This window comes from Diceros bicornis, chromosome 4, assembly GCF_020826845.1.
Source record: "Diceros bicornis minor isolate mBicDic1 chromosome 4, mDicBic1.mat.cur, whole genome shotgun sequence".
Lineage (NCBI taxonomy): Eukaryota > Metazoa > Chordata > Mammalia > Perissodactyla > Rhinocerotidae > Diceros > Diceros bicornis.
In genome coordinates this window covers 5,464,910-5,482,020 of record NC_080743.1, presented here as the reverse complement: position 1 = coordinate 5,482,020, position 17,111 = coordinate 5,464,910, and the positions used below count along the sequence as shown (strand labels likewise).

General features: G+C 40.8%; 1 protein-coding gene across 1 annotated transcript in view; it reads right to left on the bottom strand.

Annotated features, from left to right (window-relative positions):
* SGIP1 (SH3GL interacting endocytic adaptor 1) overlaps window positions 1-4,593 on the bottom strand; it is a 195,904-nt gene extending 191,311 nt beyond the window's left edge. The window contains exon 1 of the mRNA XM_058538246.1: window positions 4,367-4,593. Coding sequence (XP_058394229.1) covers window positions 4,367-4,376 — 10 coding nt within the window. The 5' untranslated portion in view covers window positions 4,377-4,593. The remainder of the gene's footprint in view (window positions 1-4,366) is intronic.
* Window positions 4,594-17,111: the final 12,518 nt, after the last annotated feature.

Below are 17,111 nucleotides of genomic sequence, written 5' to 3'. Positions count from 1 at the left end.
GTTAACAGTCTTTGAAGGACTAGTATGAGAATCTAACCATCATGTACATCATTATTCCTATGGGAAAACTTGTTTCAAGTGAGAAATTCACAAATGAACTTCCAGGAACATAAAAGTTGTGAGTTGGTGACTTCCTGTAACTTGTTTATTTGAAACATGGATGGTGTATGTGCCAAATTCAGCAGAAAGAATTACCCAGAGTCTTCTTGTATGGTTTATCTAAGTTAATTTTTTTAAAGACTACATATTCTTTTTGGAGATTGAAAGTTGACCCCTGGAATTGGATGGGAACTTATACATATCAGGAGGCTCTTTCTGACACAGAGTCTCGAGGAGGAGAGAAATTACATAAGTGACAGAACATACATTAGAATCTCACATGCATGCTTAAGATTTTCCAAAATAACTTCACCATTTCTGGGAAGAGAATGGGTAGAAGAGTCAGAAGCATTCCATTTAAAACTTCCTAGCTAACTAAAAAACGAACAATTCCAGCTTCAAAATGCTTTGTTCTTTTTTGGTCACATCAAGGAATTTTCCAAATAAATAAAACTCCTTTTCTAGATAGGAAAAAAAAAAAGCCTTTACTAGTATAAGGTTCATTGTACCAACAGAAGGTCAGTTAACTTAGAATTGTTCAAAATTTTCTAAGTAATGCTTTTAGAAGTAAAAGGCATTAACAAGGAATTAAAAGGTATGGTTCTATGAGTACTCATATTCAAAAGACAGAGAGACAGAATATACCATCAAAGAAACTAAGTCCTAGTTTTCATTTAGGTTAACATACCCACCTTCACACAAAGTACAAAGAAAAGGTGCCTATTTAAAGTGTTATAAGGGAACAAAAATATGAGCTCTGTTCTTAAATGAACTTGGGTTCAAATTCCATTCCACCATTTTTCCGCCTCGATGTATTATTTTTTATTTTTGCAATTTAGAAAACATACTACAAAAGCACTCCATGCAGAACACACTGATGTACACAATCAGTTGATTGTGAATAGAAAATAGAATAAAAGTTATTAAATCACCCTGCACATTGCAATCAAACCCAGTAAACCCTTAAAACTACGTGTGTTAATTTTAAAAATTGTTATATAGGATGCAACTATTGGCACCCAAAAACTTATCTTTCCAGTACAGTGCCTAAGAGCCTGAATATGGCACTAAAAACAGAAGCACTTTCAGTCTCATTCTGTACGAACAAGGGAAAACTTCCCAGACTGCCTTACAAATAAACAGATATCCTAAGAAGCCCTGACTTAGTTTCACTGATCTTAGAAGGGGTGGCTAAAACGCCACTTTCAAACTTTAATAATAATATGTGAAAAACAACAGAATCCTTGAATAGTTGCCCTAATCACATAGACTGCATTGTAAGCTTACCCAATGCACACACTCTTTAGCAAACAATTCCCTTTGCTCGTCCTCTTTCCTTCATGTTCATACTGCATAAGGCTCCATATCACGTGGCACTCTTTAGGAAAGACACAATTCAATACTAACCACTGCCAAAAAAATAAAGAACGCAGGAATCAATGAATCAAGTCCCTTAAAATATATATTTTTAAATAAAAATATCTGAAATGAACCATGGAGCCACAAAATAGTGGCTACCTGCTTGAGGTCCCTGCAGAATTATTTCACTGCCTTCTATGATATTGGAATCACCGGGGAGGCAGTGACATTCTCCATCTACGACCAGGATTTCCAATAGGCGTTGAACGAACATCCTGTTCCATCAAAACGAGAACACAAACTAAACCACGAGCCATTCTGATGAGCGCTTGTGTACTCTTGTTTCACACAAGGTAGAGAAGTAGCTTTGAAAAGTTGCCATGGCCGTGCTTTCCTGAGCAGCAGACTAAAACATTTTGGTGAATGTAGAAATATATACACACATGAACGCTAATATAGGTTCTCTCTCGTTCTAGAACAGTATATATGGGGATGACTGCATGCGTGTGTAACTGTGTGTGTGTGCCACATGCACTAGTTGAGAAGAGACATCACTTTAACTATCTAGATGTTTGGTAACACCTTCTCGTTGCTCACTGATATTTCAGCAGAAGGCTGCCATGACAAGATTTTAGGATGCCTTTTAGGGGGTTCCTTATCTTTCCAAGGTTGTCATGACAGATATAACAGCCTAGCTTCCTCTAGGGATGAGTCAAGTGGAAATAATAACTGCTAGGCCAAACCTTCAGAGCAAGAGCAATTCAGAGGTGAAATTCCGGATGCAATATCAGAAATATGCATATATTGCCCCAAAGACCAGCTTCTAAGTTGGAAGGCCATTGCTAGGGAAACTGATTTCTGCTTAAGGTTCCCACCTGCCTCTCTAAGGTCACCAAACCGTTAAGATAATGTCTTGAAAAGCATTTAAGTAGGAACTATGGGTAGATAGAAAATTGTTAGTTTCATTTAAATTTTTAGGCCAATGCGAACACCTGTCCACCTTCTTTTACAAAGATCTGATGTAAGGCAACTGGATCCACAGTGTCACCTCTAATTCATAACAGTGCTAAGACAACATCCTTCATTAAGTAGAACTGGCAAACCCTGAGCAATAGCGCTAATTCAGGTCCAACACAAGTCTTTGTTACAGTTCTCGTTTCGGTTTAGGCAGCTCAGATAAGCTCATCACAGGGCTTAGAACTGACATTCTGGGACGGCACAATAAGCAATATTACCAAGAGAAGCATTAACGAGCTTCAATAAATATACTTCCTTCAGAGAAGACACTTGAACTCCATAGTTTGCAAGACAAGAAGCAAAATGAAAGATCTTCCACTTTCCTGTGTAAAATTAAAATCTAATTAGAATCAGGGAAGATTTATTTTTAAGAAACACTACATGAAATTTAGCTGGAAAAACACAGTACCTCTATAGATCTTTTTTTTTTTCCTGAAGAAAGTAATCCACATGAGCCTTTAATTGAAAAGTACATCAGTAACTCTTTCTGTTTGGCTTGCCTGTTATTCAAAGATTAAATCCATTTTGAATTAATAAAAATGATTTAATCTTAGAGTGTTAGTAATTTCAGTTTATTGAGGCCTACACTTAAGGAACTAGCTTGAGAGCCCTTTGCAAACAAGACCAGGCTCCATAACAAAATGCTACCCGATCTCTCTTTTAAGGTTATTTTCTAAAATCTGTGGGCCACGACTGTAGAATTCTTCACTCCCCCAAATCCCATTAACAATGTTTGACATGATGACAGAGAGAGCGAAAAGAATTCATTTCTGCCAAACATGTACACTGCTGTTTTTTTGAAACCTTCCTTCTCTTATTCCATTTTGGTAAATGTTTAAAATCTATAGGACAGAACTGGGGCTTAAGAGGTGGCCTCTCTGCCATTTTCATGGCTGATTTGAGACCCATTATGCACTCGATTCTGCATCGTGAAATCCAGGCTGGGGACAAATTTCTGCCTGTCATCTTAGGAAAGGCCAGGAGTTTTGCACCATCCTGTAGTGTAAAAACAGAAGATAAGGGTAGGGCCGCCTGCTCCTTTCTTAATCAGCCTGCTGCTTTTTTGAGGCAATCTTGGCTGTCACTATCTCAGGTTTGGAAGGGTAATTTAGTAGAATAAAATGTACTTTAAACAACATCTCCCCAGGGAAAGTTCCTCATTACATTTACTATTGAATGCAAAAAGGTAATCAGTAAGTAATCACTCAATGCTTGGCTAAGACCCATTGCATGGGGAATGCATTTAGGAAGCACAAAATTTCTTTTTTTAACCTGATAAGACCCTGAATCAGGAGCCAAGAGGCCTGGATATTTTCCTCATATTGCTCATTCTGTTGCAATGACATCCCCATAAAACTATAGGGACCAAATTTGCTGCACCTCTTATCCCAAGAATAAGATATAAATTGCAAAGGTAAAAATATCTTACAAGAATTGTTAAAATTTTTGAACAGTTCACTGAAAGTGACAACATGGATAACTCTGTCAATGACCTCTCCTGTCTAATGTCAATTTCAGAAAACAAGTTTCCATTGTAAATGTTTAATCAGTGTAGTCCCAGGAACCCAGAGCAGAAAACCTTATCTTCTCTCCCAACTTATTTGCTCTGCAAGCTGTTTCCTGGCTCTCTCTCAGCTCCCTGCAAGCACTTTAGGTTTTTCTCTCTCAAAGGAGCTGGGAGCTCTGCAGCTTCTGAGCTACACAGAAGCCCTGTGGTTTGATTCCATTAGTCTGAGCCCTGGTCTGCTGCAAGCAAACCGCAGCATTTCTGCTTGCAAATCCCAGCAACCAGGTTCTAGACCAGCCACAAACACGGGCTGCACACATTCTGCAACGCTGTTCTGCCCAAACCTTGCCTGAAGCCAGTCAACCACAGCAGAAAGCATCCTACCTTCCATCATGGTGGCAGAATTGCATTCCTTAATTTCCAAGGAGTCTGAAAAAATACAGGAGGATACAATTCCAGGTCCCAGCTAAGTCCTCACAACGCTGCTGCCGAGAGATCTGCTCTGTCCACTGCTAAAGCCAAAGGAGACCAGTGTTAACCCCAAAGATAGGCCATGGATGCTGCTGGCGCTGCTTCACCTACAGGCTCCCAGGAAGATGCTGCGAGAGAAAGGGAGAGGAGCCGCGAGCCGGCCGAGCTGCACCGCCTGCGCTGCCTCGGCCAATCCCTTCAGCTCTGGACCGCGTCACATGGTAGCCGGCCTGCATCTCCTGACACAATACCCGCGGAGAGCGCACAGAACCTATTTCCCGTCCCCATTCCCCTCCACCCCCAGCCCCTCCCGCCTGTCACCAAACGCACAGCCCCTTCCCCACCTGGTGACGCACTTCCCCCGCCCCTCCTCTTCATCTTCTTAAGCCTATTGCAGCGGCTGGGTACCCGAGATTAATTATCAGACGCTGCCACCTTCACAGGGGACTCTGCGGGAAAGGAGCACCTAAGCGGCTCGCTGCGCAGGGGATTTTTTTTTTTTTTAGAACTTCCTAATAATTCCTTGCAGCCTGAAGTCTTAGCCTCACACTTTTAAGCACCCATTCCCATCTCCTTTTGCCCTGAAGGAATTCCAAATGTCAGCGTCCCTGGCCTCCGCACACATCTGTGAGTCTCTCTCTCTCATTCAAGAGAGAAAAATCAATCCGGCTGACGTCACATCATAAACAATTATCCCCAAAAGGATGATGCAGAAGAAATTTCACCCCAGCTGCCTTCAAGAGAGCCAGGGAATTAATCGCGCATGCATGCCGGAGGGCTGGGAACTGTCGTTAAAACAAAGAAACAAAAGAACCCACCCGAGTGGGGTCTGGAGTCCAGCCGGCCGCGCTGGCCGTAATTTCTGGGGCGGGGGCGGGGACAGGGGCGCGGGCGGGCGGGAGGCGGCGCGAGGAGGACGGCTGTGCGCGCCGCTGCCTCCCCGCCCGGCCCTCCCGCCGCGGGCGCGCAGACCGGACCCCGCGCGTGCAGTGGGGCTGCAGCTGCCCGCGGCTGTCCCCGCAGGAAGCCAACTTTCTTCTAAATGACACGTTTTTCGCGACGCGCCTCCGGCATCTGCAATCGCCTTCCAGCCGGTTCGTTCGCCCCAGTGGAAATCGGGAGCGAGGCAGTGGTGCCGGTTCTGGCCGGAGGGGTGGGTGGAGTCCGGGGTTGTGCAGCTGCCAGGGACGGGATCTGGGGACCGGGCACCTGCCTAAGTGGGAAAGGTTATGGCACCCGGGCTGCTAGGGTTAATCTGTCACCTGACTGGTGCCCAGGGTCCCCGGCAGCCTTTCAGAGGGCCCAGGCCCCGGGTCCGGAGAACCTCCGTTCCGTTCAAGCAGGCTCTGACGGCTAAGGCAGAAGAGGGAGAAGGAAGGGAGATGGAAGGAAGGGAAGGCTTCTTTAGAACCCTGGGGGACAACAGCGGAAGTGGGCACTTCTTCCTCGACAATCTAGCAACAAGACTAGGAGAAAAGCCGTTACATCGTGGAGCAATTGTGAGCATCCCATGGAAGAACTTGAAGAATTGAAATGCATTACTCGCTCAGGGTTGAGCCTCAATACTGCTATTAATCATTATGTTATACATATACCCATGAACTCGTATTCCCCAGCCCTTGACATAGTCTAGTTCTTCCCGACAGAGCAAATAAAAGGCATTGGCAATGGAGAACTACGTACTAAAGACAATATAACCAAAGGAGCTGACTGAAGTAGCACGTTAACAGTTACAAAACAAAAACTTAGTTTCTTAGCAACTTAGAAGTTTATAAAAACTCATTGTTCTCCCCGAGGACACATATTTCAATGGCATCTAAATTTCAAAATGAAACTCCAGGGAGATGCAAATACTTGTGCCTTTTTCCTTGTATCTATGAGGCAGCTGAGTTTTAAGAGGAAAGAGTTCCAGAGTAAGACCTGTCTTAAGTACAACTTACACTGCTCTGAAAACTGCAAGGTATGATTGCAAAAAAAAAAAAAAAAGGTTGATTAGTGTGTGTGTATTTAGCCAAGTTTTTGTAATGGTTGAGAACATGGACAGCTCTTGGTGCTAAACAGACTGGGATCAAGTTCCGTCTCTGCCACTTAATGAGCCCTGTGACGCTGTATACGTGGTGTAATTCTCTGTGGCTCACGGTTTTCTTATCTTCCAAGGGAGATAATAATAATACCAAGTTCATAGGGCTAGAAATAGTAATAATAACAAACCTTTATTAATGGCTTACTATATGCCAAGCAGTGTCTAAATGCTTTGCGAATAAACTACTTACCATTGTCTGGAGCATAATAAACCCCCCATGTTAGCTTTTTAATATTAGTATTATTACCACTAAAGGGCTTCCAGAAGCATCAAAGAAGTTTGCAGCCAACAGAGAGTTATCCCACATGCACAGAGAACAACTTAGTGAGGGTCCAGGAGCCGCATCCAGAGGGGTAACAAGTTGGAGGGTTCTGAGAGACTGCCATGTAGAAGAGGGGTTCGAACCAAACAAGGGTACTTAGGGAGGTCCTCTCACAGAGATGGAATTTCAGAGTTCAGAAAAATGTAATGGGCTTGTAATGGCAGCTCTGAATAAGACAGAGAGTTCTAAATAAGCAAAATGGCTCATATAAAATCTAGAGGTAGGTGCAAGCACGAAGTGAGGAGATAAGAGGCATTGTCAGAGATGTAAGGGGGCAGGGAGCCAGAGAAACCCTGCTGCCCGCCTTCCCTCACTGATGTAAGTTTTACCGTGTGTTCGAGCAAACCTCTCAGATCGGTTTAGTATGGGTACCTGTCAGTTCTGCTTTAGACTTGCAACAGGCAACTAGCTAGAGACAGAAAGACAGTTGGAAGACTCTTCTGGTCAGTGGAATGTTTGTAGGAAAAAGAAGAGTGTCTAGATAGGATTGTTTTAGAAGGACCAAGAAAAGAATGTGTGGTTAAAGGGGGTAAGGCTAATCCCAAGGCTGGTTAAACTGTGTGAAACTTCATTAAGAAGACGCTATTCCCAATTGTAAGAACGTCCGATGAACAAAGTTTTGCTTCAAGTAAAAAAATGCTCAAGTATGTTATCAGAAAAGATTAAGCATCCTAATTTTGTCTTCTCATAGATTTTTGAAACAAAAAGAGGGAGAGTAGGGTTTCTCAAGAACAAAGACAGTACTTTAGAGTGTGGCCCAAATTTCAGCACTTCCTAGTATAATTTTTGCTTACCAATAAGCACAAAGGAGAATTTCTAGCTGCTAAAATAGTGAAGTGTTTTTTGAGAGTCTTAAATGGAAGTCAAAGTGTTTGTGGAAAAGACCGGGTAAATTACTGAGTGCCCAGGAGTTTGTCTAGGGTGGTGTGTGTGTGCCCAGACCACGCCAGGCTCTCAGATAGCACCTGTGACTAGCCCAAGACCAAAAATTTAATTTCTGAAGTCAACAGATATTTAAAATTTTTTTTTGAAATAGCATTTATATGGTGGTGATGCCCTGCTACACATGTTTCTTTTTTGGAATCAAATCTTATTATAGTCTTACTATAAGTGTTGAATTTCTTCACTATATCTCAATTTTAGTGTTGGGGAAAAATCAGTTCATATTTCAGAAAGAAAAAGAAAATGACAACTGAGTCACAAAGGAGGGAGGAAAGAAAATTAACATAGAGGGAAAGTTTAAAGAAAGGATCTAAATATAGTATATGTCTACAAGATAGTGACCTTAGCACGACATTTGACTCTGCCCCTCTTGCTATCCCCACTGAGGCAAGTCAATGAATGTAGAAGGGAAAATATTGTGTCAGCCCCGGAAATAAGCAAGGGTCCCCCTTGAAGAGTTAGATTTCCATGGGATGAAAGAGATGAAAAAGCAATATAATATATATAACATAATGTATATATTACATACCTATATCTATATAATATAGATCTATATATGCCCATATTCACTATACTCTTGGTTAAGGTGAAGAACTCCAACTGGAATTGACTTGGGCAAAGAGAGGATTTATTTGGGTAGCTCACAGAATTACATGAAGAACTGCACAGCTGAGCGAAAGCAGGAACCTGGATGCTCCAGAAAACTTCGTTACCAGAAGCAAGTACTCACAATTCTGTTTCTCCTAGTATATCAGCTTCTTTTCACTTACTAGTTTTTCTCCCTGTGATCAGGGAGCTGGCCATTTGAATCCTTTAAGCTTATGTCTTCAACTTGACTATCCAAGATCTACTTCAAAATACTTCCAGAGAAGGACTCTGATTGACCTGGCTTTGGTCATTGTTCACCCTTTGGACCAATCAGCAGGCGAGGTTGATGAAGTCTCAGGATGGACTTATTTAAACCAAAACTTACACTAGGCTTAGTCACACGTCCGTTACTGTGACTAAACATGGGCAGGGAGATAGGCAAGTTTCTATGACAAACAACCCTTAATCGTATGAACCCCCTATGTAATTGGAGGGGTAGAAAAGACGTTGTCAAAGGAAGAAAGGGAACAATTACCAGAATCAGTGTGGGGAGAGAAACTATGAAACAAAAGCTGTCCACCATGTAGACATTACTCAGTGCACCTAAGATAAAACTTACAAAAGGTTTCATGATCACAGAGGAACTCAAAATGCCACACTCATCCCCTGCAGCATACTCCAGAGGCTATTCATATATTCTCACTCGCTACATCCAGAGAGAAACTTGCAGACCCTATAGTCATCCTCCTCCTCACTGTGGGGAGGGAAGGAGGGGAAGGGGAAGCTGACCCTACTTGTTGGCCAACTCACACCAAAGATGTGTGTGCTCTGGTATGCTCGCCACCCACTGGTCCATCCTTGCCCAGAGAGCAACATATCCGGACGTACACCAGTGCTGAAGGAACTTTTATCAGCTAGGAGTACTTCCTTATCTAGACCTACATTGATAAAGATGAGCAATAAAGACTGAATAGATAAGAAGAATCAACAGTTCCAAAATAGAGAGAAAGTAAACAATTATAGCTCCAGACGCAGACGAAGCACCCTCACTGAAAGCAGGGGAAATATAGAAAACTGGAGAGGCATTTAAAAAAAATCTATTTTTTTACTATTGATATAATTGCAGGGATACAGCAGCAATAAACAAGAGCAGACTGCTGTGATAAAAGAGCATACTGGGCTAGAAAGGGCTAGAAAGAGCACATGTAAGTAGTAGAAACATTCTTATTAAAATTTTTTAAATGTTATAGCAGTCATCAAAGATGTCTGGATATAGCCGAGAGGGAGCACTGATAGGCCCAGTGGCGATGTGCTTGAAGCAAAGACTCACGACAATAACCAGCCCTCACACACCATAATTGTTTTTCTCCTTGAAGAATCAGTTAACTCAGATGCAACTGTAACAGTTCAAGAAGCTAGAGAAAGGAAAAGCTCCAAAATTCACTTTATGAATTATAAAATCTGACAAAAATAATGAAAAAGAGACTATAGGTCAATCTCATTTATGAATATTGATGCAAAATTTTAAATAAAATAACAGCAAACAGAATCCAGCTTTTCAAAATCATTGTGTATCATAATAAATTAGACTTTATTTTAGAAGTAAGAAAAAATAGTTCAACATTAAGAAATCTATAAATATAATTCACAATATTAAGCTATTGAAAAGAAAATTATATTATCTCCATAGCTGCTGAAAAGATATCTGATAAATTTCAGTTCATATCACTCATTAAATAAAAATCTTATTAACAAAGACAGAGATAAAAACTTCCTTAGGATGATAAAATATACAAATCTCTTTCCAAAATCTGTCATCTTGTTAAATGGAAATACAATGAAAAAACTCTTCATTAAAATTAGAAATAAAATTAAATGTCCTTTATCATCACTGTTATTTAACGTTTAATACTGTTCTATAGATGTCGGCCAAAAAAATTAGAAAGGTATAAAATTGTGTCAGAGACAGTGATATGTGTTTATCACACCATTTTCTCTCTCTGAAAACACAGTAAGACTGTATTTGCTGGCCTTCCTGTGTCTGGGTGGAGTTATATGACTGAATTAAGGCAATGGAATTCTCCAGGCCTGGCCCTTACAAACATCCTACACACTCTCTGTATCTCTTGCCTTTCCAAATGACAAAGAGCTAGTTGATATTCATTAGACTTTATATGTGCAAGAAATAAACTTTCATTGTCTTATTCTCTATACTATTTATATACACTATATATATATATAAATATTTACATGTTTGCATATTATATGTTTGTATAATCTTTTATGGATGATATAATAAAAAAATATATGTTTTGAAAGAGCTAGAGGAAGAGTAATCCAAACAGAGGAAACTCCAAGTGCAGAGACCACCAAATGGAAAGAACTAGGTATGTTCTAGAATCTAGAACCACCCTGTCTAATGTGATAGTCACTAGCATACATGTGGTTATTTAGCGCTTGAAATGTGCCTAGTCCAAATTGAGATGTAAGTATAAAAGGCACACCAGATTTCAAAGAGAGTACAAAACAAAGAGAGTCTAAAATATCTCACTAATAATTTTTATACTGATTGCACATCAAAATAATATTTTTATACATTTGCCTAAATAAAATCTATTATTAAATTAATTTCACTTGTTTCTTTTTAATGTGTGTACTTGAAAATTTTAAATTACACATGTGGTTCACATTGGTGGCTCACATTATATTTCTATTGGACAGTTCTATTCTAGAGACTGACAGAAAATCAACCCAATAAACTTTGTGGACAAGGGGGATGAGTTACGTTTAAGAGGTTATGTGTTAACAGTGTATGTCGCCACTACATTCACATTCATTCGTTTCTTCATCCATCAAAGATATGTTAAGACCTGTCTACATTCACGCACTGTGTCAGGTTTTGTGACACAAAGATGAAAAGGCATAAACCTTTCAAGAAGCTTATAGTCCAGGGGAGGAGGCAGATGAGCAAACCAGGAATTATAGTACAGATTTATAAATGTTCAGAGCTAAGGCAGCACAAAGGAGGGACACTTGGGGTAGAGGGGAAGCAAAGAAGGCTTCCAAGAAGAGATACTGCTTGAGCTGCTCTTTCAAGGGCAGGTAAGGTACTCTTACAGACCCATCCTTACCCAGCCCCGCCCCATCCTCATCTCCTCAACTTCCATTTCTCCTCTAATAGACCTTTCAGTGTTTTGTCCAGATCTTCTGTTCAATGGTCAATAAAAAAGTCTGTAGTCAAACTTCAGCATCAGCCTACCTAAACTCAATCCTGGTTTTCCGTTAATGACATACCTTCTCTTTGGTCTATATCCACTCTACTGGAAGCCATCTGCCTCTCCCATGCCCTATCCTTCATCTCTAACTCACTAGGTGAGGAGGGATTGGCATTTTCTTAGGTCCCATTTCAGCTTCTGTGTCAGTCATTGGCTGCCATTGCCAAAAATGTCTTCTAGGGTCCATCCTGCTTGCTCTCCCCCATCTTGGTTGTTTTTCTTTTTACCAGCCCCAGACCAACTCCAAACTTTCCTCTATGACTTGAGCAACTGTATCACAGTCCTCCCCTTTATTTCACCACATTATTCACAACTTCAGCATCCCCTCCACAATCCAATATACCTACCTTACAGCTCCTTGACTTTTTCAATTCCAATGACCTTAATTTCCGTTGTGTCTTAGTCACTAAAAGTATAGCTACGGTTTTGTACCACATTTTTGTTTATCTTTAATATTTCACACTGTATATTTTCCTATCTCCTAAATTATTTATCCACCTTTCCCCACCCTCCACGTACCATACATATGCTTTAACACCTCCTGAATCTTCTTTTGCTTCTTATTGTGATTCCTAGGGCTGCTGATCTTACTTATTCACTTCTCATAGTCTTGAGAGTAAAGTCTGTATATATCTGTGGTAAGGTGGGAGGGGGCATCTTTGAGAGCAATCCTTCCTTCGGAACTCAACAGTACTTGCTCCATTCTGCTCTAGTCATTTTCTCCTGGCACTCATCTAACCTGAAATACCTACTTTTATCTCCATAAATGTCATCCTTTCCTCAGGGTCAAACTCAAATCCTCTCCAGGAAACCAAGCACGTGGATCTTTCCTTTCCTAACCTCTTACTTCATGTACCAAAGCAGCTTTTGATTATATACCTTAAGTCATCTGCTAATTATTTCATGTCTATTAGTCATCACCCCAACAGAAATCTATAAGAAAGAGACCATACCTTCTATTTATTTGACATTTCCTACTACAAATAACACAATCCTGGATGCATATTTGGTGCTCAATAATTATTTGATAAACAAATATATCATTTTTTATTTTGTTATATAAATCCAGTAACAGAAATATTGTTCTGATTATTCTTTTAATTTCTTTGGCAGTGAAGAATTTGAGGAGAAAATAAATGTTTCTTTTTTGGCTCTCCCTAGAGAGGTCTGTGAAAATCAGAGTAGGAATGTAAACCCAGCAAATTACTTCTCAGATTGGGTCCAGAAGCCAGACCTAGTTGGGTGGGGTTGTTGTTAGAGCAACCAAAACAAAAACCACAGAGACCACAATAGCCAGAGTTTATGAAGCATTTCATAGCATTCTATATTATATTAAGCATTCGATAGGCAGCCTGCTAAGTACCTTCTGGCCATTATTTCATGCAATTCCCCAAAACCTGTGACTTGGGTGTTCTATTCTCATTCTACAGATGAAGAAATAGAGGCTCAGAAATAATCAATGACTTGTCCAAGAAAAAATCAAGTATCAGAGCTGGGGTTTGAGCTCACATCTGTCTTACTCTAAAGAGTAAGACACTTGGGTCTTAAGTCACAAAGTGACTTCATGACTTAACATTGAAGCTAAATGATTATAAATTTGTCTTGTGAATATTAATTTTGGGGGAGTCCAATATCCTTCCTTTTTTTCTGGTCACACAACACCCCTTCTTTGAGGACAAATTTCCTTCTTCTTCCCACTGTACTCATCAAGAAGAAAAAATGGTTGCTGTCATCTCCCAACAAGACTATACCTTCTTACCCACAATGTTGGGACAAGGGAGAGCTATCCGGCCCAAGCTGAGCCAATAATACCTTATTTCCCTGGTGGTAACGCAAGCTGGCCCAACTAGAAATCTTCCCTGAGAGCCGAGAAACTAAACCTGTGAGTAAGGAGCCTTTTCCTCTTAGGTACTCAAACTGTAAGAATGTACACCTGAAGCCAAGGCAGGCACATCCTTCACCTCCCGGAAAACACCTGTATGCAGGAGAGAATGAAAGTGACATGGAGAGGGAGAGAGAGAGAGAGCCAGTCCTGTTGGCTTGTGAGCCCTTCTGCCCACCTCCCTCCCCACTGTTGCTTCTGACCTTCCCATCATTAGAGGAACCAATAACTATACCATTTTGCTCAAGCAACTTCAGGTTGGCTGTCTGTCACTTGCAAAGAAATCCTGAATGATTTAGCCCACCCTGTGAAGTGCTGAAGGTCAAAAATCAGTAAAATTAAGATCAATTAGCATATTCAAGAAGCAAATGAAATGTTGGAACCAGGAGACGAAGCCAAGAAGTTGCAAGTCAGACAGTACCAAAAGTAGATTAGGGAGTGAGAGACAACGGAGGTAAAGCCATCGAAGACCATTTACCCTGAAAGAGCTCTGTGAGACCCAAAGCTCTTTTCTTTTTTTACTTTCTTCTTCTTTTTCTTTTTTTTTTGTGTGCTGAGGAAGATTCGCCCTGAGCTAATATCTGTGCCAGTCTTCCTCTGTTTTGTATGCTGGTCGCTGCCACAGCATGGCTGCCTACAAGTGGTTGTAGGCACATCCAGGAACTGAACCTGGCCTGTCAAAACAGAGCATGCCGAAGTTAACCACTAGGCCATGGGGCCGGCCCCAAAGCTCTTTTCTATTTAAAGCTCACTGGCCAAAATAAGAGTCAGTAGTCAGCTTAGTTCAAAGACATGGATGGAGTAAGATCAGTAATCAGAATTTCATAAGATAAAATCATTCCTTTTAACAATCAAGCCCACATAAAGCCATCCCCATCTTAAAATAGTGTTTTTCACTGGTATGCACTACCTCCTTTTTAATGACCATTACAAACTAAATAAATCATATGCTAGACCCAAGGAAGAAATCAGAAGGAAACCAAAGACATTGAATATGTAATACATCATATTAGCCAAGGAACTACAGTTATGTAGAATTTACTCACAGAACAAAAAGAGCCTTGGCTGTAGCTAGGATGACGTGTTGAGGTTTAGATTAGGTGGCAATCAATCTTTGACAATGGACCACAGAGGCATACCCACCCCTAATTATATGGCTGTAAAAAAGAAGCTTACTCACTCTGTATTTTTATTTTGAGAATATAATTGCTTGAGCTCGATTTCCTAACTGGGTTTAACTGGGGATCAGTGTCAAGCAGCGAGCTCTAAAATGTAGATAATTCATTGGTTCGCCTTGTGACTTCCGTAGCTACCAAGGACTTGAGCGCTCTGACCTCTGGGAGAGGGGTGAAGGCTTGGATTGAAGCTTTATTTAGCAAATCCTTTCCATTCAAAACCCATAAGCTCCTTGTCTCTTGTCAGCAAGTGTCCAGAAGGTGCCTTGTCAACAGATCCGATTCGAGGGGAGTCTGCTGGGAACTGACAGAAGTGGGAGGAGCCTTGGGAACTTCTGCTACAATCGGGCCTGTCACATAAATTGAAAACTGCTTTGATATTTTTCAGCTGGAAGTAAATAACATTTGTTTGACTCACTTTCTGTTTTGTGATGTGTGTGTATGTGTGTGCAGTATGTGTGGCGTGCACATGGGCATGCTCACGTGCAAGTGTGTTTATCAGTTGAAATTGGGCAGTTTTCACACAGTGCATAGTCCAATAAAAATTGTTGGATCACCAATTGCTCCTTGTGGGTTTTGTGATTATTGTCCAGAACAAGAACAGTATCCCATCCAACTTACTGCAGAATCTACCACCAGTAAGGACGAGTAGTATGACCAAAAATTTTTGAGGGCTGCTAATTTAGATGGCTCCACATGTGCCCAAGCTATACTATCAGTCATTCAACTTTTTTGCTGAAGGCTTTAAAGTTTGGGAGTGGCTTAGGATTTACACACAAAAAATCAGAGATGCTTATGTAATTGCTTTCTTTCTGCTTAAGAAAATGGTTGTGCCCCTATTTAGTCATTTCACTAGAAATAGGCCACGGTGAAATATCTCTACCATAAAAAAGACAAATTACTAAGTTCTCTAAATCTTATCACTTTTACAGTTGACAATTAAATTATTATGCCCATAAAATGGAATAAGAGAAGGGTCTTGCTGAATACATCATTTCAGTTTCACAGTTGCTTGATAAATACTGATAGGAGTATAAATTCTATTAAGTGAGAAACTCTACACTCTAAATTGGATACACATGGTGGACCTGAGAAATGGATTTGAGGTGAGAAATGTATTCATGTTGTGAACCGAAGTAGTGTAGTGGTTGCTAATCTCATTAAGGCATTAGCTGATCATAATTCAGTGTGTTAAGCTAATATTATGAGTGATAAACTTTGCCTAGTTCTGGTTCTGATCTATAATAACCCCGGGTGTATTTGCATCCCCATTTCCAGATCATGCCTTTTTCAGTCCCTTTGAACATCCTTGATACCTTTCATCTGTAGCTTCAACTGCACTTCTTGTGAACTTCCTCTGACAAAAGCTGGAAAGAATGTTAGTAATGAATTGCATTCATTCCTGTCAGCAGATGAAGCCTAGAATCATCTGTGTTGGCAGTGCGGTATCCCCAAAGGTGCTGAGGATGAACTCTGGATGCCTGAGTGCCCTCCACCATTTTATTCTGGTCCATACACCTGATCTTCCCTTAGTTTTCCTCCTGGCTTCTTCGCAGGACCTGCTTACAAGGAGCTCTGGCACCTTCTCTGGTTTTACTAAACGATTTCCCTGGTATCCATCTTCCACTTGCAGTTTTACATCACTGGACATAACTGTGACAGAGGCCACAAGCACTGGACATAACTGTGACAGAGGCCACAAGCATTGACTATAAAACAGCACTAGAGGATCACTCACTGTATCAGCCTGAGTTTGTTCAAGACAATTGAGACTCTGCAAGTATAAATGAGTATAACTGATGTTTAAGAATGAAGACAGGGCTTAGACAAATGTGGAAAGAGCTGGGGGAATATCAGTCTGGATGACTAAGCCTGGAAAATCAAGAAAGAGTCACAAAACTGAAGCAAAGAAACAGGGAAAGGAAAGTACCATTCATGGGGAAGTTTTCAAACCTCTGTGACTGCTAGGTGAGCGCACGTGGGGAAGTCTGGAAGACTACCCCATGGGATCACGATGACTTTCCAAAAACTCATTGCTTCACTTCTGCCTTCCAAATCTCAAGAACGTTGTTTTCATTGGAAAACTTTAATCTAGAACCATGTAGGGAAGGAGATTTTAGGAAACATATTTTCCAGGCTAAAAAGGGGATTGTCAGCATGCTACTAAATTGGCAACAAACAATCTAGCAGAGTCAACTCCTTTTGAAATTGACGTCTATGCCCCACATTTAACTCCTCATTAGCTCCCCAACCGCATTTAACTCATCAGTAAAGAATATAACAACATCATGCTTTTAATTAGCACAATGCAACCACCCTTTAGCAACCAAAGACCAACAAGCCCTCTTCCCAGTGAGGAGACTCAAGTCCCATATGTCTTGGTGAATAAAT